Here is a 17,282-nt window from a genome sequence, read left to right as displayed (position 1 = left end):
TAAAAGAAGGGCCTAATTTAATATATCATTTCACATGACTAAGTCTATTGGATATCCTACACATCTTTGCTTTCATTTCTAATGTTCACATTTTCCCCCTTATCTCTGCCTCTCCTATCACCACCACCTTGCTGCTCCTCCCATCCCACTTATGCCTTCCCATATTATATAACTGGCTATATCAGACAGGTGTGTTTCTTTTCATTCATTTATTCATACTTATATTACTATAAATAAAAATATATTCAAAGTATATGGAGAGATTTTATCCGCATTTTGTGTGTTTTATGAAATTCCCTCCATGTTAATCTGTATAAATCAACTCATTCTTTATAGTAGCTGTGTAATATTCCAAGATATGGATAAATAGTTATTTATTCAACCATTCAATCATTAATGAGTATTCACCTTGGTTCTACTTTTCTGCTTCTACAAGCAATGCTGCAATTAATTATATTCATGTCTGTATGTATATTACTGTTATTTTATTGCTATTAATAGATTTCCCCAAAGGAGCTAATATCTGTTTTCCAAAGTGGTTGTAACAACTTATATTTCCACGAGCTGTGACTGACAGTGTCATTTTCTTCATCCCCGTCCCCAGTGATGTTGTTCTTTAACTATTAATTTTTTGCCATTCTGCTAGATAAAAGAAACTGCTTTTTGTTATTTTAATTTGAATTTCTCTGGCTAAAGATGAGGTAGAACGTTTTTGTTTGTTAGCTATTTTGATTCCCTCTTCTGTGTTTTGGGTTTTTTGCTTGTTTGTTTGTTTTTGAGATAGAGTCTCACACCATTGCCCAGGCTGGAGTACAGTGGCACAATCTCAGCTCACTGCAACCTCCCTCTCCTGGGTTCAAGCGATTCTCATGCCTCGGCCTCCCAAGTAGCTGGGATTACAGGTGCGTAATCCCAGCTAACTTTTTTGTTTTTGTTTTTTTTGTAGTAGAGACAGGGTTTCACCATGTTGGCCAGGCTGTTCTTGAACTCCTGACCTCAAGTGATCTGCCCGCCTTGGCCTCCCAAAGTGCTGAGATTACAGGTGTGAGCCACTGTGCCCAATCTTCTCTTCTGTGACTTGCCTGTCCATATCCTTTGCCTATTTTCCTTACTTGGTGGTTTTTATTGTAACAATAGGCTGTTTATACGTTATCGACAATTACTGTTAGACAATTAAGTCTTCTTTCTTTAAATAAGTAGGTACTTACTTCATCTGAATTTATTTTTTATATATGGCATAAGATAACAATTCATTTGATTTTCTTCTAGATGGATGCTAGTTGTGTCAACAGTAATTTTTAAACAGAAATAGTGATTTAATAGAAGTGTTCCCTTCTATTAAAATAGAAATGTCATGCACTAAATTCCCATAAATGTGAAATATATTCTGGGTTCTATTTCTAGATTATTCTGTTGTATGGCCTATATATTTAGGCTTGGAAATATCCTCCATTATTTTTATTATGGTATGTTTTATCATATGGCAAAGCAAGTTACACCTTACTTTTCTTCTTTTTCATAATTTTCTTGGCTCTTTTCAGGCATTTTGTCTTTCTTCTACACTTTAAAATTATTATGTCCAACTAAAAAAAGGGGAACATGGCTGGGTGTGGTGGCTCACACCTGTAATCCCAGCACTTTGGGAGGCCGAGGTGGGTGGATCAACTGAGGTCAGGAGTTCGAGACCAACCTGTCCAACATGGTGAAACCCTGTCTCTACTAAAATACAAAAATTAGCCAGGCATGGTGGTGCACGCCTATAATCCCTGCTACTAGGGATGCTGAGGCATGAAAATCGCTTGTACCAGGGAGGTGGAGGTTGCATCGAGCCAAGATTGTGCCACTGCACTCCAGCCTGGGTGACAGAGCAAGACTCCATCTCAAAAACAAAACAAAACAAAACAACAACAAAAAAAGTGAAACATTGCTTTTAATCAATTTTTACTCAACTTTCAAATTTGTCAGCAGAAACTTGCTCAATGTAAAATGTTTAATTAGGTCACTTACTGATACTTTTTTTTTTTTTTAGAAATAAATTTATCCTAGTTTTCCATTTTTCTTTCAAAGTACATAAAAAGGAATGTACGCAGACCAAAATGAATTGTTCAGGGGAAACATCATATTTAACTGGAACTTCCTTAACCAGATGTGAAAAAAATATTGTGTAACAGCATCTCTCTTGAAAAATAAAAAAACCTTTGAGTTTCAAAACATCAGCAACACCAGGAAAAAAGTTACAGTCCTAAATTTTTAGATCATACGTCTATCAAAATTAATCCCACTATAAATAACTAAAACAGATTTGTGTGCTATGGTAAGTATTTAATTATAAAAATGATTATGTCAAACTTTAAAAGGTTTTCTCTAGAATGTATGATAATAAATCATATCACTGGAATGCAATCAGCAAAATTCAGGTGGTAGGAAAATATATGACAAATGCTCAGATACTTTAATAACTAAGTTAATTTAGAAGATGACTGTGAGGACCAGCCTGGCCAACATGGTAAAACCCCGTCCCTACGAAACAAAAAAAAAAAAGTACAAAAATTAGCCAGGTGTGATGGAAGGCACCTGTAATCCCAGCTACTCAGGAGGCTGAGGCAAGAGAATTGCTTGAACCTGGGAAGCGGAGGATGCAGTGAACCCAGATCATGGCACTGCATTCCAGCCTGGGTGACGAGAGCACAAGAGTGAGACTCCATCTCAAGAAAAAAAAAAAAAGGATGACTGGATTAAACAAGCTGTAAAACAAAAATCAGTAAAATCTGAACATTAAATATTTTATAATATTAAAAAATTGTTGATTTTTCTTAGGTGTGATAATAGTGTAGTTATGTTTAAAAAAAGAGAGAGTACCTATCTTTTAGACACACTAAATGAAATTATGAGTATCTTGTATTTGCTTGAAAATATTTTAGGGTAGTAATGATAGCATAAACAAGGTGGCCATGAATTGATCACTGCCGAAGCTGTGTGATTAATACATGGGGATTCATTACTTTTATAAATGTTTGAAACTTTCTATAATAAAACATTTGAAAGAAAATTTTCAGTTAGAGGAAACTTTAAGACCAATAATTTTAGGCTGGGCATGGTGGCTCATCCCTGTAATCCCATCACTTTGGGAGGCTGAGGCATGTGAACTGCTTGAGCTCAAGAGTTTGAGACCAACCTGGGCAACATGGCAAAACCCAATTTCTATTTAAAAAATAAAAATCAATAATTTTAGAGAAGGTGATTAAGAAATAATAGCAGACATTGTGGTCTGGGCTAAATTATATCCTAACTGGTCATTCAAAATTCATTACTCCAAAACAATTCATTTCAGGGAGAAATTAAATACAAACAAATAATATCATATGTTATAAGACATACCAGCAGGAAAAAGGAAATTTAAACATTCAAGTAAAGGTAATTTCTAATATTTTTACCTTGAGTTCCAGCCTTGTAGTATTTGCCTGGCACCGATAAGTGGCGAGAAGGAAGTTGTCATTTGACTGGGAAGAATACAAAGTGGAGGAAAAGAATGAATCCATGTTTTTAGCAACAAAAAAAAGGCATCAATAATAATAATGGTTACCATTTACTTAAGTATCTGTCACTGGTGCTAAGTGCTTTTGAAACATGTTCTAACTTATACTTACAAAAACCCTATGCACTAAGTTTTACTAATTAAGCTTTAACAGATGAAGAAACTGAGGTTATGAGGAGTTAAATAACTTCCCCACAGCCATTAAGTGATGAAACTGGAATTCAAATTCCTATCTAAAGCTCATGCTCTTTCCATCTTGAGTTTTTACGATAACATTTTTAAACATTAAGAATTCTTCTAAAAATCTGACAATGCAAACACCAAATGTGATATGGTTTGGCTGTGTCCCCACCCAAATCTCATTTTGAACTGTACTCCCGTAATTCCTATGTGTTATGGGAGGGACCCAGTGGGAGATAATTGAATCATGGGGCCAGTTTCTCCCATACTGCTCTCATGGCAATGAATAAGAGCTGATGGTTTTATAAGGGGAAATCCCTTTCTCTTGCCTCTCATTCTCTTTTCTCTTGTCTGCCACCATGTGAGATATGCCTTTCACATTCCTCCATGATTGTGAGGCCTCCTCAGCCAGGTGGAATTGAGAGTCCAATAAACCTCTTTCTTTTGTAAATTGTCCAGTTCCTGGTATGTATTTATCAGCAGTGTAAAAATTGACTAGCACAGTAAATTGGTACTGGTAGAGTGTGGTGCTGCTATAGAGATACCCAAAAATGTGGAAGTGACATTGGAACTGGGTAACAGGCAGGGGCTGGAACAGTTTGGAGCACTCAGAAAAAGACAGGAAAATGTGGGAAAGTGTGAAACTTCCTAGAGACTTATTGAATGGCTGTGTCCAAAATGCTGATAGTGATGTGGACAATGAAATCCAGGCTGAGGTGATCTCAGATGGAGATGAGGAACTTGTTGGGAAATGGAGCAAAGGTGACTCTTACTATGTTTTAGCAAAGAGGCTGGCAGCATTATGCCCCTGTCCTATAGATGTGTGGAACTTTGAAGGGAGATAATTTAGGGTATCTGGCAGAAGAAATTTCTAAGCAGCAAAGCATTCAAGAAGTGACTTGGGTGCTGTTGAAAGCATTGTTTTATAAGGGAAGGAGATCATAAAAGTTCAGAAAATTTGTAGCTTAACAATGCAATAGAAAAGAAAATCCCATTTTCTGAGAAATTCAAGTTGGCTGTCGAAATTTGCGTAAGTAATGACGAGCCGAACATTAATCATCAAGACAATGGGGAAAATGTATCCAGAGCATGTCAGAGGTCTTCATGGCAGCCCCTCCCACCACAGGCCTGGAGGCCTAGGAGGAAAAAGTGGTTTTGTGGGCTAGGCCCAGGATCTCCATGCTGTGTGCAGCCTAGCAACTTGGTGCTCTGTGTCCCAGTCACTATAGCCGTGGCTGAAAGGGGTCAACGCAGAGCCTGGCCTGTGGCTTCAGAAGCCTTGAGCCTTGGCAGCTTCCCTGTGTTGTTGAGCCTGTCAGTGCACAATAGTCAAGAATTGGGGTTTGGGAACCTCCGCCTAGATATCAGCAGATGTATGGAAACACCTGAATGTTCAAGCGGAAATTTGCTGCAGGGGCGGGGCTCTCACGGAGGACCTGTCCAGGGCAGTGTGGAAGGAAAATGTGGGGTTGGAGCCCCAACATAGAGTTTCTACTGGGGCACTGCCTAATGGAGCTGTGAGAAGAGGGCCATTGTCTTCCAGACCCCAGAATGGTAGATCCACCAACAGCTTGCACTGTGAGCCTGGAAAAGTCACAGACATTTAATGCCAGACTATGAAAGAACCCAGGAGTGGGGAGTACCGTGCAAAGTCACAGGGGTGGAGCTGCCCAGGGCCATAGGAGCCCACCTCTTGCATCAATGTGACCCAGATGTGAGACATGAAGTCAAAGGATCATTTTGGAGGTTTAAGATTTGACTGCCTTGCTAGATTTTGGACTTGCATGGGGCCTGTAGCCCCTTTATTTTGGCCAATTTCTCCCATTAGGAATGGTTGTATTTACCCAATGCCTGTACCCCCACTGTATCTAGGAAGTAACTAACTTGCTTTTGATTTTACAGGCTCATAGGCAGAAGGGACTTGCCTTGTCCCAGATGAGACTTTGGACTGTGGACTTCTGAGTTAATGCAAAAATGAGTTAAGACTTGGGGGACTTTTGGGAAGGCACGATTGGTTTTGAAATGTGAGGACATGAAATTTGGGAGGTGCAGGGGTGGAATGATATGGTTTGGCTGTGACCCCACCCAAATCTCATCTTGAATTGTACTTCTGTAATTCCCATGTGCTGTGGGAGGGACCCAGTGGGAGAAAACTGAATCATGAGGGTGGTTTCTGCCATACTGTTTTTCATGTTAGTGAATAAGTCTCATGAGGTCTGATGTTTTTATAAACCCCATTCTCTTGGCTCTCATTCTCTCTTGTCTGCCACCATGTGAGATGTGCCTTTCACCTTCTGCCATTATTGTGAGGCCTCCCCAGCCAGGTGGAACTGTGAGTCCAGTAAACCTCTCTCTTTTGTAAATTGTCCCATCTTGGATATGTCTTTATCAGCAGTGTGAAAATGGACTAATACAAAATGTTTATACTATAAAGGCACATACATCAGAGTTTGATATTGAATCTCTTGGATTTTTCACAAATACTTACGGAGGAAAGAAAATATCTCTTCTCTCTATTCCCAGCAAATGGCACAGTGCCTGGCACACTGTAAGCACTTAATGCATGTTTGTTGAACTAACCTAGAGGAGTTCCTTCAAATATTATAACTTCTTGAAATTGAATATTAAACTACTAGAAATAGAGAAATGTAGCTAGGTTCGTGGATTACAAAAACAGACATAGCAATGTAAGATAATTTATATGTTATTTTCGAGACTATTTCTCTATTTTTATTAAATAATCAAAGAAATGAAAAGGATGGTAATATAAAATATAAAACTCAAACATTACAATTTCAAATCATTTAAACTCAACAGAGAGGACCGATCAATTTAAAAGTAAATATATTCTTTTTTTTTTTTTTTTTGAGAAAGAGTCTTGCTGTGTTGCCCAGGCTAGAGTGCAGTGGTGTGATCTCAGCTCAATGCAACCTCTGCCTCCTGAGTTCAATTGACTCTCATACCTCAGCCTCCTGAATAGCTGGGAGTACAGGCGCGTGCCCCCACATCCAGCTACTTGTTTTGTATTTTTAGTAAAGAGGGTGTTTTACCATGTTGGCCAGGCTGATCTTGAACTCCTGGCCTCAGGTGATCCACCTGCCTTGGGCTCCCAAAGTGCTGGGATTACACATACGAGCCACGGTGCCAAGCCGTAAATATATTCTTGTATGATTAAAAACAAACGTTATATACTACAGTGTTTATTGATAAATGATACAGATAACATGTTTGGGATGAGGTTTGGGAGTGGGGAAGGAGAGGGTGAAGAGCATGAGAAAATAAGACTGGGCTGGGCATGGTGGCTCACACCTGTAATCCCAGCACTTTGGGAGGCTGGGAGGTGGAAGGACAGCTTGAAGTTAGGAGTTCAAGACCAGCCTGGGCAACAAAGTGAGGCCCCATCTCTACAAAATGTAAAAAAATAAAAAAAAATTAGCCGGGGATCATGGCATATGCCTATGGTCCTATGTACTCAGGAGAATGAGACAAGAAGGTAAATTTGAGCCTAGAAGTTTGAGGCTGCAATGAGCTATGATCACACCACTGCACTTCAGCCTAGGTGACACAGTAAGACCTCCATCTCTGAAAAAAAAAAAAAAAAGACTAACCATATGTTGAAAATTAGTGATGGGTACATGCAAGTTATTATACTAGTCTTTCTACTTTTGTGTACACCTGAAATCTCCATAAGTTTTTTTAAAGCCACTGTCCTAGAAAACATATTTTAAATTAGTATGAAATAGTCATTTCAAAAAATCCTTCAGTGATGTAATTAAAACAGATTAATCTTTCATAGTAACTTAAGAATCAAAGATCTTAAGTTTATGTTAACTTGATTTTCTAAATAATCATAAAAATGTAGGCCATATCTTTTGTGTTTTGTTCTCAAACAGGGATGACAAACCATATATTGATAATGTAATACAACTGTTATAAAGTCTCTTATTAAAAATAAAATTTTTACTATGAAGTTACATTGAAAAATAGGCTGGGCATGGTGGCTCACACCTGTAATCCCAGCACTTTGGGAGGCCAAGGTGGGTGGATCACCTGAGGTCAGGAGTTCAAGACCAGCCTGACCAGCATGGCAAAACCCCATCTCTACTAAAAATACAAAAATTAGCCGGGTGTGGTGGCGTGTGTGTGTAGTCCCGGCTACTTGGGAGTCTTGAGACAGGAGAATTGCTTGAACCTGGGAGGCGGAGGTTGTAGTGAGCTGAGATTGTGCCGCTGCACTCCAGCCTGGGTGATGGAGTAAGACTCCGTCAAAAAAAAAAAAAAAAAAGACAGAAAGAAACAAAAAGAAAGAAAGAACGAAAAAGAAAGAAAGAATGAAAAAGAAAGAGAAAGAAAGAAAGAAAAGTATTCTTATATCTATCAATATTTTACTTTATCTACTCTTTTATTCCTCCTTTTTAAAAAATATATAAGCCCAGACATGGTGGCTCATGCCTATAATCCCAGCACTTTGGCAGGCTGTGGTGGGAGGATCACTTAGGCCCAGGAGTTTGAGACCAGCCTGGGCAACATAGGAAGACCCTGTCTCTACAAAAAATTTCAAAATCAGCCAGGCATGGTGGCTTGTGCCTGTAGTCCCAGCTACTTGGAAGGCTGAGGTGGAAGGATCTGCTTGAGCCCAGGAAGTCGAGGCTGCAGTGAGCCATGATCACGCCACTGCACTCCAGCCTGCGCAACAGAGTGAGACCATGTCTTAAAAAAAGTAAATAAGTAACAAAAACCAAATAAGTAAAATATATTCTGCAGCAGTGCCAATGCATAAAAATAAAAATAAAATACATATTAATACAACTACCCACCAACTCCAGTTACCATCTCCTCCTGCTCTGGCTTGCCTTCTCCAATGCAATTAATCCAAACCTTATCTATACCTTGACTTCTCTTCAGGAGTCACACGTAGCTCTGAGACTGCTTATCGGCTAGTACTAAGCAGAAAGAAGAGATACAGAAAGCATGTCCAAAAGCACTGACGTGATCTCATCTCAGGTACTGTGCACATGTTAAGTGCTCAATAAAAGTCTGTTGAATGAAGTTTATTACGCATTCAACAAGCCTAGAAAAAGTGGGGCAGGGCAGGAAGAGCGGGGGAAGCAACAGATCATGTTCCAATGCAGGGATGTGTGAAACTATATAGCATTTTCAGGAATTTTAAGAACTTCAGTTTGGCAGAAATAATGTGCATGGGAGGGGTGGTAGCAGCCAGTGAGAGAGAAGTTAGAGATGTAATCAAGAGCTGAATCATGGAAAGTTTTCTATGCCACAATAAGGAATCTATATTTATATCTAGCAGGAAATCAGGAATATTTAAAAGGTTTTGAGAAAAGAAAGATACAGTGATGTTTGTGTTTTAGGAAGGAAGACTTTCTGGTGGTAGTGTACATACAGCATATCCCAGAAGTCAGAGGCAAGACTAGAGGCAGAGAAATGTATAAAGTAGTTCAAGGAAGACATGATACAGGCCTGGACTAAGTTAACAGGGGTAGGAATGAAGCCAAGTAGAAGTATGAAAGCCATGGAGGTAGAACTGACAGAAACTGACTAATTGGGTCTATAGGCTGAACATTCCCAAACTGAGTATCTAAAATGCTCCAAAACCCTAAACTTTTTGAGTGCCAAGATAATACTTTAAGGAAACGCTCACTGGAGCATTTCAGAATTTCAGATTTTCAAATTTGGGGTGCTGAACCAGTAAGTATAAAACAAATATTCCAAAACCTAAAAAAATCCAAAATCCAAAATACTTCTTGGTCCCAAGCATTTCACATAAGAGATATCAACCTGTAACAGATCACAGAAAGGAAGGAATCTAGGACAACACTAGGTTTCTCGACTGAGGACAGGGAAAGAGAACCGACACAGATTTTGAAGGAGAGGTTACATAAGAAATGACTGAAAAAGAAACATCAAAACCTAACAGCATTTATAGACTTTAATCAAAATGGCATAATAGAAATGAAAGCATGTGAAGAATTCTTTTATATTTTTTACTCACCTCAGAATCACAGCTGCTAAAGCTAACAACAGCAGAATTTTTATCCACATCAAGTAAATCTATTGGAACATCACTCTACAGTCAATATTAAAAAAAAGAAGGTTTAGATGGAAAACCTAAAAATGTTCATAAATTATGTTTTCTTTAAGAGTTCTCCTTAGTTCTAGTTTATATTCATCTTTAAATCTGAGAGTATGAATTCTCTTAATTTATACTTGATAGTATATACTTCTAGAAAATAAATATAATAAAGAATAAATGTTATTTTACAATCACCTGTTTTGTTCTAACTTGGAATATAAAAATCACAGAATATAATCTCTTACCACCCCCTTAGAAGTCCAATTGTCCCACTTATTTTTGTAAAGTACTAAAAATGTTACTATGAGCTATAAATAATCACATGGCCATTCTGATTCATTTTTAGCAGTTTCAATTTCACCTGTAACACAGAAAGAAGATAATTTTTGGTCTCCTCTGGAGAGGCAGTTTCTAGGACAAAGCTGTTGCACTGTGTTCTACGTGAATGGCATTCCCAGAGTTGCTCAATGCAACAACCCGTGAGCTAGCATTACTTAAGAGAGTTTTCTGCCTTTAGGTTTTTTAAAATAATCTGATATCTTCATTACGTCTTTTTAAACCTTCTCTTCCTCCAATTTATTATGTTCTCATTTTGTGATTGGTTTACTATCTGTTGCTTGTTTTCTATTCATCCTATTATTCTTTTCTACTTCCTGAATACCTTCTAATTTAAATAAGTCAGCAAATGTATACATTGATGAATGGAGTCATACATTATTACCCCTAAATTTCACCCTTTAGGATTTTCTACTTTGCCTGTTGACCTGCCAGAAACTATTGGGTTAATGAGCAAGCTGTACTTTAACGTTTGGGGCTTAAAAAGAAAAAGTTCTAGCAAGGGCGTTAAATATGGTAGTTTTCTAAGTCACATCTTTGTTAAGATTCTCCCAGAGGGTAGCCAAAGAAGAAAAACCTTACTGTCTTTTCTATTTTTTCTTAAAATGTAAGCCCATCTTTGGTTTATTAAGTACATAAATAAAAAGTAAAAATACAATTCAAATAATCTATGAGCAAACAATAGATTAAAAGGCCATAAACATTTAAAATTACTGTCTATGGCTGGGTGGCGTGGTTCACGCTTGCAATCCCAGCACTTTGTGAGGCCGAGGCAGGTGGATCACCTGAGGTCAGGAGTCCAAGACCAGCCTGGCGAACATGGTGAAACCCTGTCTCTACTAAAAATACAAAATTAGCCAGGCGTGGTGGCACATACCTGCAGTCCCAGCTACTTGGGAGGCTGAGAGGCAGGAGAATCACTTGAACCTGGGAGGCGGAGGTTACAGTGAGCTGAGATTGCACCACTGCACTCCAGTCTAGGCGACAGAGTAAGACTCTGTCTCAAAAAAATAAAAATAAAAAAATAAAAAATTACTGTCTAAAACTAAAAATGTTCAATAATAATTAGTACATATGACTGGTTTGTAAAATAGATCCAGTCATAAAACTAAGAAATTAGACATTTTGCTTACCTGTATTAAGACATTATCTATTGCAGTCTGTACCTCTAAGATAAGGCTATAACTGGCATCATCTTTATTTAGTGTAAATTTATCATTTATACCAAAGGAAGGTACTGCTGATTTTGCTTTGCTTGATTGAGAAGACTGCTGATAATTCTCTCTTTCCTGCAATACCTTATACTGCAGATGTTCCAACTCATTCCTGGAGAAAAACATACACAAATTTGTCAAATGTAAGTATAAACATTTGAGGTCCTCAGAATGTTTACAAAAATTTGAGACATTTGCTTTTACAAAATGTGTTTTTATTAGTTGAGCTAATAAAATAAAAATAAAGGGAACAAAATTTTTGCTTCTATGACTGACTAAATGATTCCACACTATTTATCCTTAACCCAAAAATTAAAACACATACTCAGTCCCATACTAGCAATATTAATAGAGAGTTTTAAATATCATGGTAGGCTACAAAATAATCAATCTTAACACAGGAATCTTAGTACAGTTACATAAAATACTAATCAGAAGAGAAACTTATACTAAAGAGAAATTAATATTGCAGAACATACTAGACTTAATGAAAAGAGACAAAAATGTGTGAAGCTAGTAAACATGTAACTTTCAGTAAGACACTAGGGAAGACATAAAAAAATAAAAAGGAAGCTGCAGAATATTAGCATTTTGGGGACCACAAGGATGATCATGAGCCAGTGGTACAGCTTAACTACCAAGTGTTGGAGAGGATTCTGCTGAGACTGAACTACACAGGCATTGCTTAGAGCTCTAGTTAAGGGGAAGGTCCACATGCAAATGGAGTGAACAGTCATTGGGATAGAACAACATGAGGCTTAACTAGCCACAATTTAGGAGGAAAAGTCTAGGGAGGAGCTTGGAAGGGATTTGTGTGATGAACAAAGGAAAAGATTCATTCATTAAAGAATATTTACTGCTAAATATTACATATTTACTCCTATGTACCTAGCAGTGTTTGGGTATCAAATGAACAAATCAGACATGAGCTTCTCGTAAAGCTTACATTCCAGTGTGGAATCAAGAAATGGTAGACTTGGTTATAAATAAAAGGTACTATATTGAGGATGTGAGAGAGTAGTCATTAACTATACTTGTATCCTTGTTGCATGAAGTAGGATATCCTGAATGAATCTGGCATACTTGTTTGCATGAACATTACAGCTTGCTCTCTGGTGGCTTTGGTGAAATGGCTTGTGCTACTAGTACTTGTGGCATTTGCTGCCTTAAAAGTTTCTGTAGCCTTCAACTACCACCAAAAAAAGATCATCCTTCACTCCACAAAAGGTCAGCATGGGTTGAAATGGGGAGAGCAGTCATTAAAAGTTTCAGCAACTCCTACTTCTTTATTGTATGAAGCATCTTTATTTGAGTTTGAGGTCCCCCTTTTCATAGCACACGTCAAATTGAGCATACCATAAAAGCAATTCTTGTGTCTAGGGGAGTCAACATTACTCAGTTCCAGTTAAGAAAATTTATAAGCCAACATTACAGATTCAGAAGGGTCCACAGGAAGAGTAAATGTTAGAGTTAATGAGAAATAATACAGCCATCTGTGTTGATTTATTTCTAATGTCTGTGAAAATCAAAAAATAAAACACTACAAGTGTCTATGACGTAAAAAAAAAAAAAAAAAAAATGAAAAATACAACTCTTGACCTAAGAAAAAGTCAGTTCAGAATAAGGCATACAAAAAAGTATATTTCTATCTCCAAAATATTAATCAGCACTTACTGCTAATTTTCTCAAAACTGTAAACTTTCATTTTAAAAGGTGATTAATTAATTATATAATTCCTTCCAATAAAATATACTCCATCTATAAGTAATAAAAAGCAACAACCACACACTTCATGAGATTTTTAAAAAAGCAAATAAAAAACTCAAAGTTACCGTAAGGAAGAAATTTTATTCTGCATCTCCTGATTAAATTTAGTTCTTCTCCTGGTCCACTTTCCTTATGAATGGGCTCTGTTGTCAGACCTGTAACCCAGCCTGTAGAGATGAATTACAGTCACGCACCACTTAGTACTGCTGGTGTTAAAAAAGATAAATTATGCATTGTGTAGCAGAAACTCCAATGTACATGCCCCTTTGTCCACTAATATCAGCCTATCTTAACCCTAGGACTTCATTCAAAAACAAAACACAAAATCAAGCTGGAAAATATTCAGACTATAGAGAAATTACTTAAGCATTTCACGATATCATTTTTTTTTTTTTTTTGCCTGAAATACCATAATACTATAATGAAGGGAATCTTTTACTTCTTAACAGATTTAAAATATGGAATAAGTCAACATAGTCTAGCAATTTCAAAAATAGCTGAAAAATAAGAATTGCCTTTTAAAAATTACTTTCATGGAAATTTAAACTCTCACATGACTACTATGAGGATGCAAAAATTACCAATTCAAAAGAAGTTTTGGCAAGTTTTTGAGACCCTGTCTCAAAATAAAAGTTTTTTTATCAGGCACATACATAGTCCAAAACATAAAATAAATCTCAATAAGTACTTCTCTTTAAATCAAATAAGATAATTTAATAAAGGTAAGAGTGACATGCTAAACACTCTTAAAAAGTATTATTCAAATATCAACTATTTTATAAATCAAGAAGCCTATACTTTCTCCTTATTTTTTAACCAAGAAAGTTTTTAATGCTATAAGTAAGAGTGATTGATTAACACAGCAGCCTCCCCTTATCCACGATTCCACTTTCTGCATTTAAGTAACCCATAGTCAATGGTAGGCTGAACATATTAAATGGAAAATTCCAGAAATAAGTCCTAAGTTTTAAATTGTACAACATTCTGAATAGGGTGATAAAATCTCATGCCATCCTGCTCCATTCTGCCCAGGATGTAAATCATCCCTTTGTCCAACATATCACCTGCTGTATATGATACCTGCTACCAGCCTATCTATTGTTCCCTTAGAAGCCAAACCAGTTATCAGATCAACTGTTGCCGTATCATAGTGCGTGGGTTCAAGTAACCTTACTTTATTTAATAAGGGCCCCAAAGCGCAAGAGTAGTGATGTTAAGCATATTGTTATAATTGCTCCATTTTATTATTCATTATTGTTAATCTTGTGCTATGCCTAATTTGTAAGTTAAACTTTATCACAGGCATGTAGGTATAGGAAAAAAATATACACAGGGTTCAGCACTATCTGAGGTTTGGGGCTTCCACTAGGGGTCTTGGAACAGATTCCCTATGAATAAGGGGGGACTACTATAACTCTTTTTAAAAAAGAGACATCAAAAGCAGTTTATTAAGTTTAGATTTTTTTGTTGCTGACTCTTTCTTCAATTACTTATTATCATTTACTTTACCTGAATATGTGGACACCACGATTTCATCATAGCTGTCTTTTCCTACACAACCACCCTGGATAGATGTGACACTTTCAGACAACATCTAAGGAAGTTTAAGACCAAGCACTTCATTAGTAACTAAAAAATTCAGACATGTTAAAAATAAGCTACACAACGTTTTCCCTGGCTCCAGACATTCAACATATATTTACTGAATGCTTATGTGCAGACACTCAGATTAGAAAGACAAAATATCTTGAACAAATGGCAGGAAACTTCAGTGTTTTTAAATTTGGGAAAGAAGATTCAAAACGATCCTAGTATATTTGTGGGTACCACTCAACTAACGATATACTCATCTAATGAGTTAAAATAGTTTATTTATTTATTTAGAGGCAATGTCTCCCTCTGTCACCCAGGCTGGAGTGCAGTGGTGCAACCACAGCTCACTGCAGCCTTGACTTCCTGGGCTCAAACGATCCTCCTGCCTTAGGCCCCAGAGTAGCTGGGACTAGAGGTGCGTGCCACAACGCTGGGCTAATTTTTCTATTTTTTGTAGAGATGGGGCTTCGCCATGTTTCCCAGGCTGGTCTTCAAATCGTGGGCTCAAGCAATCTGCCACCTTGGCCTCCCAAACTGCTAGGATTATAGGCGTGAACCATAGCTCCCGGCCAGTTTATTTTCATAAAGGTTTTTTTAAAACTTACATAAGCAAGGCTGGGCGCGATGGCTGACGCCTGTAATCCCAGCACTTTGGGAGGCCGAAGTGGGCGGATCACGAGGTCAAGAGACCGAGACCATCCCGTCCAACATGGTGAAACCCCATCTCTACTAAAAATACAAAAAAATTAGGTGGACGTGGTGCGTGCCTGTAGTCCCAGCTACTTGGGAGGCTGAGGCAGGAGAATCGCTTCAACCCCGAAGGCAGAGGTTGCAGTGAGCCGAAATCATGCCACTGCACTCCAGTCTTGCTACAGAGCGAGACTCTGTCTGGGGGGGAAAAAAAAAATTACATAAGCAAAAAGCAAAATACCCTGTAAGTTTAGTCTATTATCTGAATTCCATGCACCATCTCTTATGTGTATTCTCAAAATAGTTTTTTAGATAAATAAAGAAGATGGTAACCTATATGGAATCTTTAGGAAAACTGCTATTGTGGAGAGAAATCAAGTTTTTTCAGATGACTCAGTGTTTATAATAACCATCTTTTAAGCAATACTTCCCAAACTTATTTGACAACCACTTAAGTAACTCAACTAGGAATCTGTATTTTTTTTTTTTTAATTTCTTTCTTTCTTTTAAAATAATGCAGGGAGCTGGTTTTTTGTTTTTGTTTTTGTTTGTTTTTTTAGACAGGACATTGATCTGTTGCCCAGGCTGGAATGCAGTGCATGATCACGGCTCACTGCAGCCTCAACCTCCCAGGTTCAAGTGACCCTCCCAATTTGGCCTTCCAAGTAGCTGGGACAACAGGTGTACACCACCATACCTAGCTGATTTTTAAATTTTTTTTTTTGCAGAAATGGGGTCTCCCTATGTTGCCCAGGCTAGTGTTGAACTTCTGGGCTCAAGTAAACCTCCCACCTTGGCCTCCCAAAGTGCTGGGATTACAGGTGTAAGCCACTGTGCCTGGCCAGAAACTCTGTTTTTAACAAACACTCTAGGTCGGTGGCTTTCAAGCTATTTGGAAAGCAAGCAATAAATTTTATATTACAATCTGGTATACATTCACACATAAACATATAAAGCAATGTATCTAACTTAAAAGATTTGTGTCATACACTGATATGTTCTAATCTATTCTGTTTTTTAAAAACTGCACTGGCAACACACTAATTGGTTTTGACTAGCAGTTTGAAAAACTCTGGTATGTAATTCTTAGCAGGCAAGACTGAGAACCTTTGTTTTAAAGGAGGGAGTGGAAGGAAGGGACACTAGCATTAAACCAGACAATCAACAAAACACTAGTTCTCTTCACCTACCCTATAGGGGGCAAACCTCTGAGCTATCCTGCAAATTAGGATGTGATAGTTGTTCCTGAGGCTAATTACCTGAGAAATTCAAGTAACAAAGGTTTGATTATAAATCACATAAAGTTAGATTTACAGGTGGGGTCAAATATCTGCATTTTTAACAAGTGTCCAGTTGATGTGTATAATAAAAGTTTTCAAAAAATTGTTTTTTATTGATCTGACAACTTGATTAGATCTTCCTTTAATTTACTGAACACAAAACACTGGAAATCACCTGACTTGCAGAATAATGTTTTACTCAACCAACAGAAACACGCACATTCTCACTTTCTGAGTGGTTTATCAGGGAACTATTAATTACAACTTTAAAGAGTATTTTAGGCCGGGTACGGTGGCTCAAGCCTGTAATCCCAGCACTTTGGGAGGCCGAGACGGGCGGATCACGAGGTCAGGAGATCGAGACCATCCTGGCTAACACGGTGAAACCCCGTCTTTACTAAAAAATACAAAAAACTAGCCGGGCGAAGTGGCGGGCGCCTGTGGTCCCAGCTACTCGGGAGGCTGAGGCAGGAGAATGGCGTAAACCCGGGAGGCGGAGCTTGCAGTGAGCTGAGATCTGGCCACTGCACTCCAGCCTGGGCGACAGAGCAAGACTCAGTCTCAAAAAAAAAAAAAAAAAAAAAAGAGTATTTTAA

The 17,282-nt window shown here is 37.8% G+C and overlaps 2 protein-coding genes across 2 annotated transcripts in view; one reads left to right on the top strand and one right to left on the bottom strand.

Moving 5' to 3' along the window:
• The window catches only part of LOC126955751 (signal peptidase complex subunit 2-like), a 705,796-nt gene that overhangs the window by 448,367 nt on the left and 240,147 nt on the right, over nucleotides 1-17,282 (top strand). The window lies entirely within an intron of this gene.
• Nucleotides 1-17,282, bottom strand: part of BBS7 (Bardet-Biedl syndrome 7) — a 55,301-nt gene that overhangs the window by 18,439 nt on the left and 19,580 nt on the right. The window contains 6 exon segments of the mRNA XM_050792630.1: nucleotides 3,435-3,500; nucleotides 9,726-9,800; nucleotides 11,276-11,468; nucleotides 13,189-13,231; nucleotides 13,234-13,290; nucleotides 14,633-14,717. Coding sequence (XP_050648587.1) covers nucleotides 3,435-3,500; nucleotides 9,726-9,800; nucleotides 11,276-11,468; nucleotides 13,189-13,231; nucleotides 13,234-13,290; nucleotides 14,633-14,717 — 519 coding nt within the window.

This window comes from Macaca thibetana, chromosome 5 (assembly GCF_024542745.1).
Source record: "Macaca thibetana thibetana isolate TM-01 chromosome 5, ASM2454274v1, whole genome shotgun sequence".
NCBI lineage: Eukaryota > Metazoa > Chordata > Mammalia > Primates > Cercopithecidae > Macaca > Macaca thibetana.
Note: the sequence above shows the minus strand (reverse complement) of the source record. Positions and strands in the feature narration are given on the sequence as shown.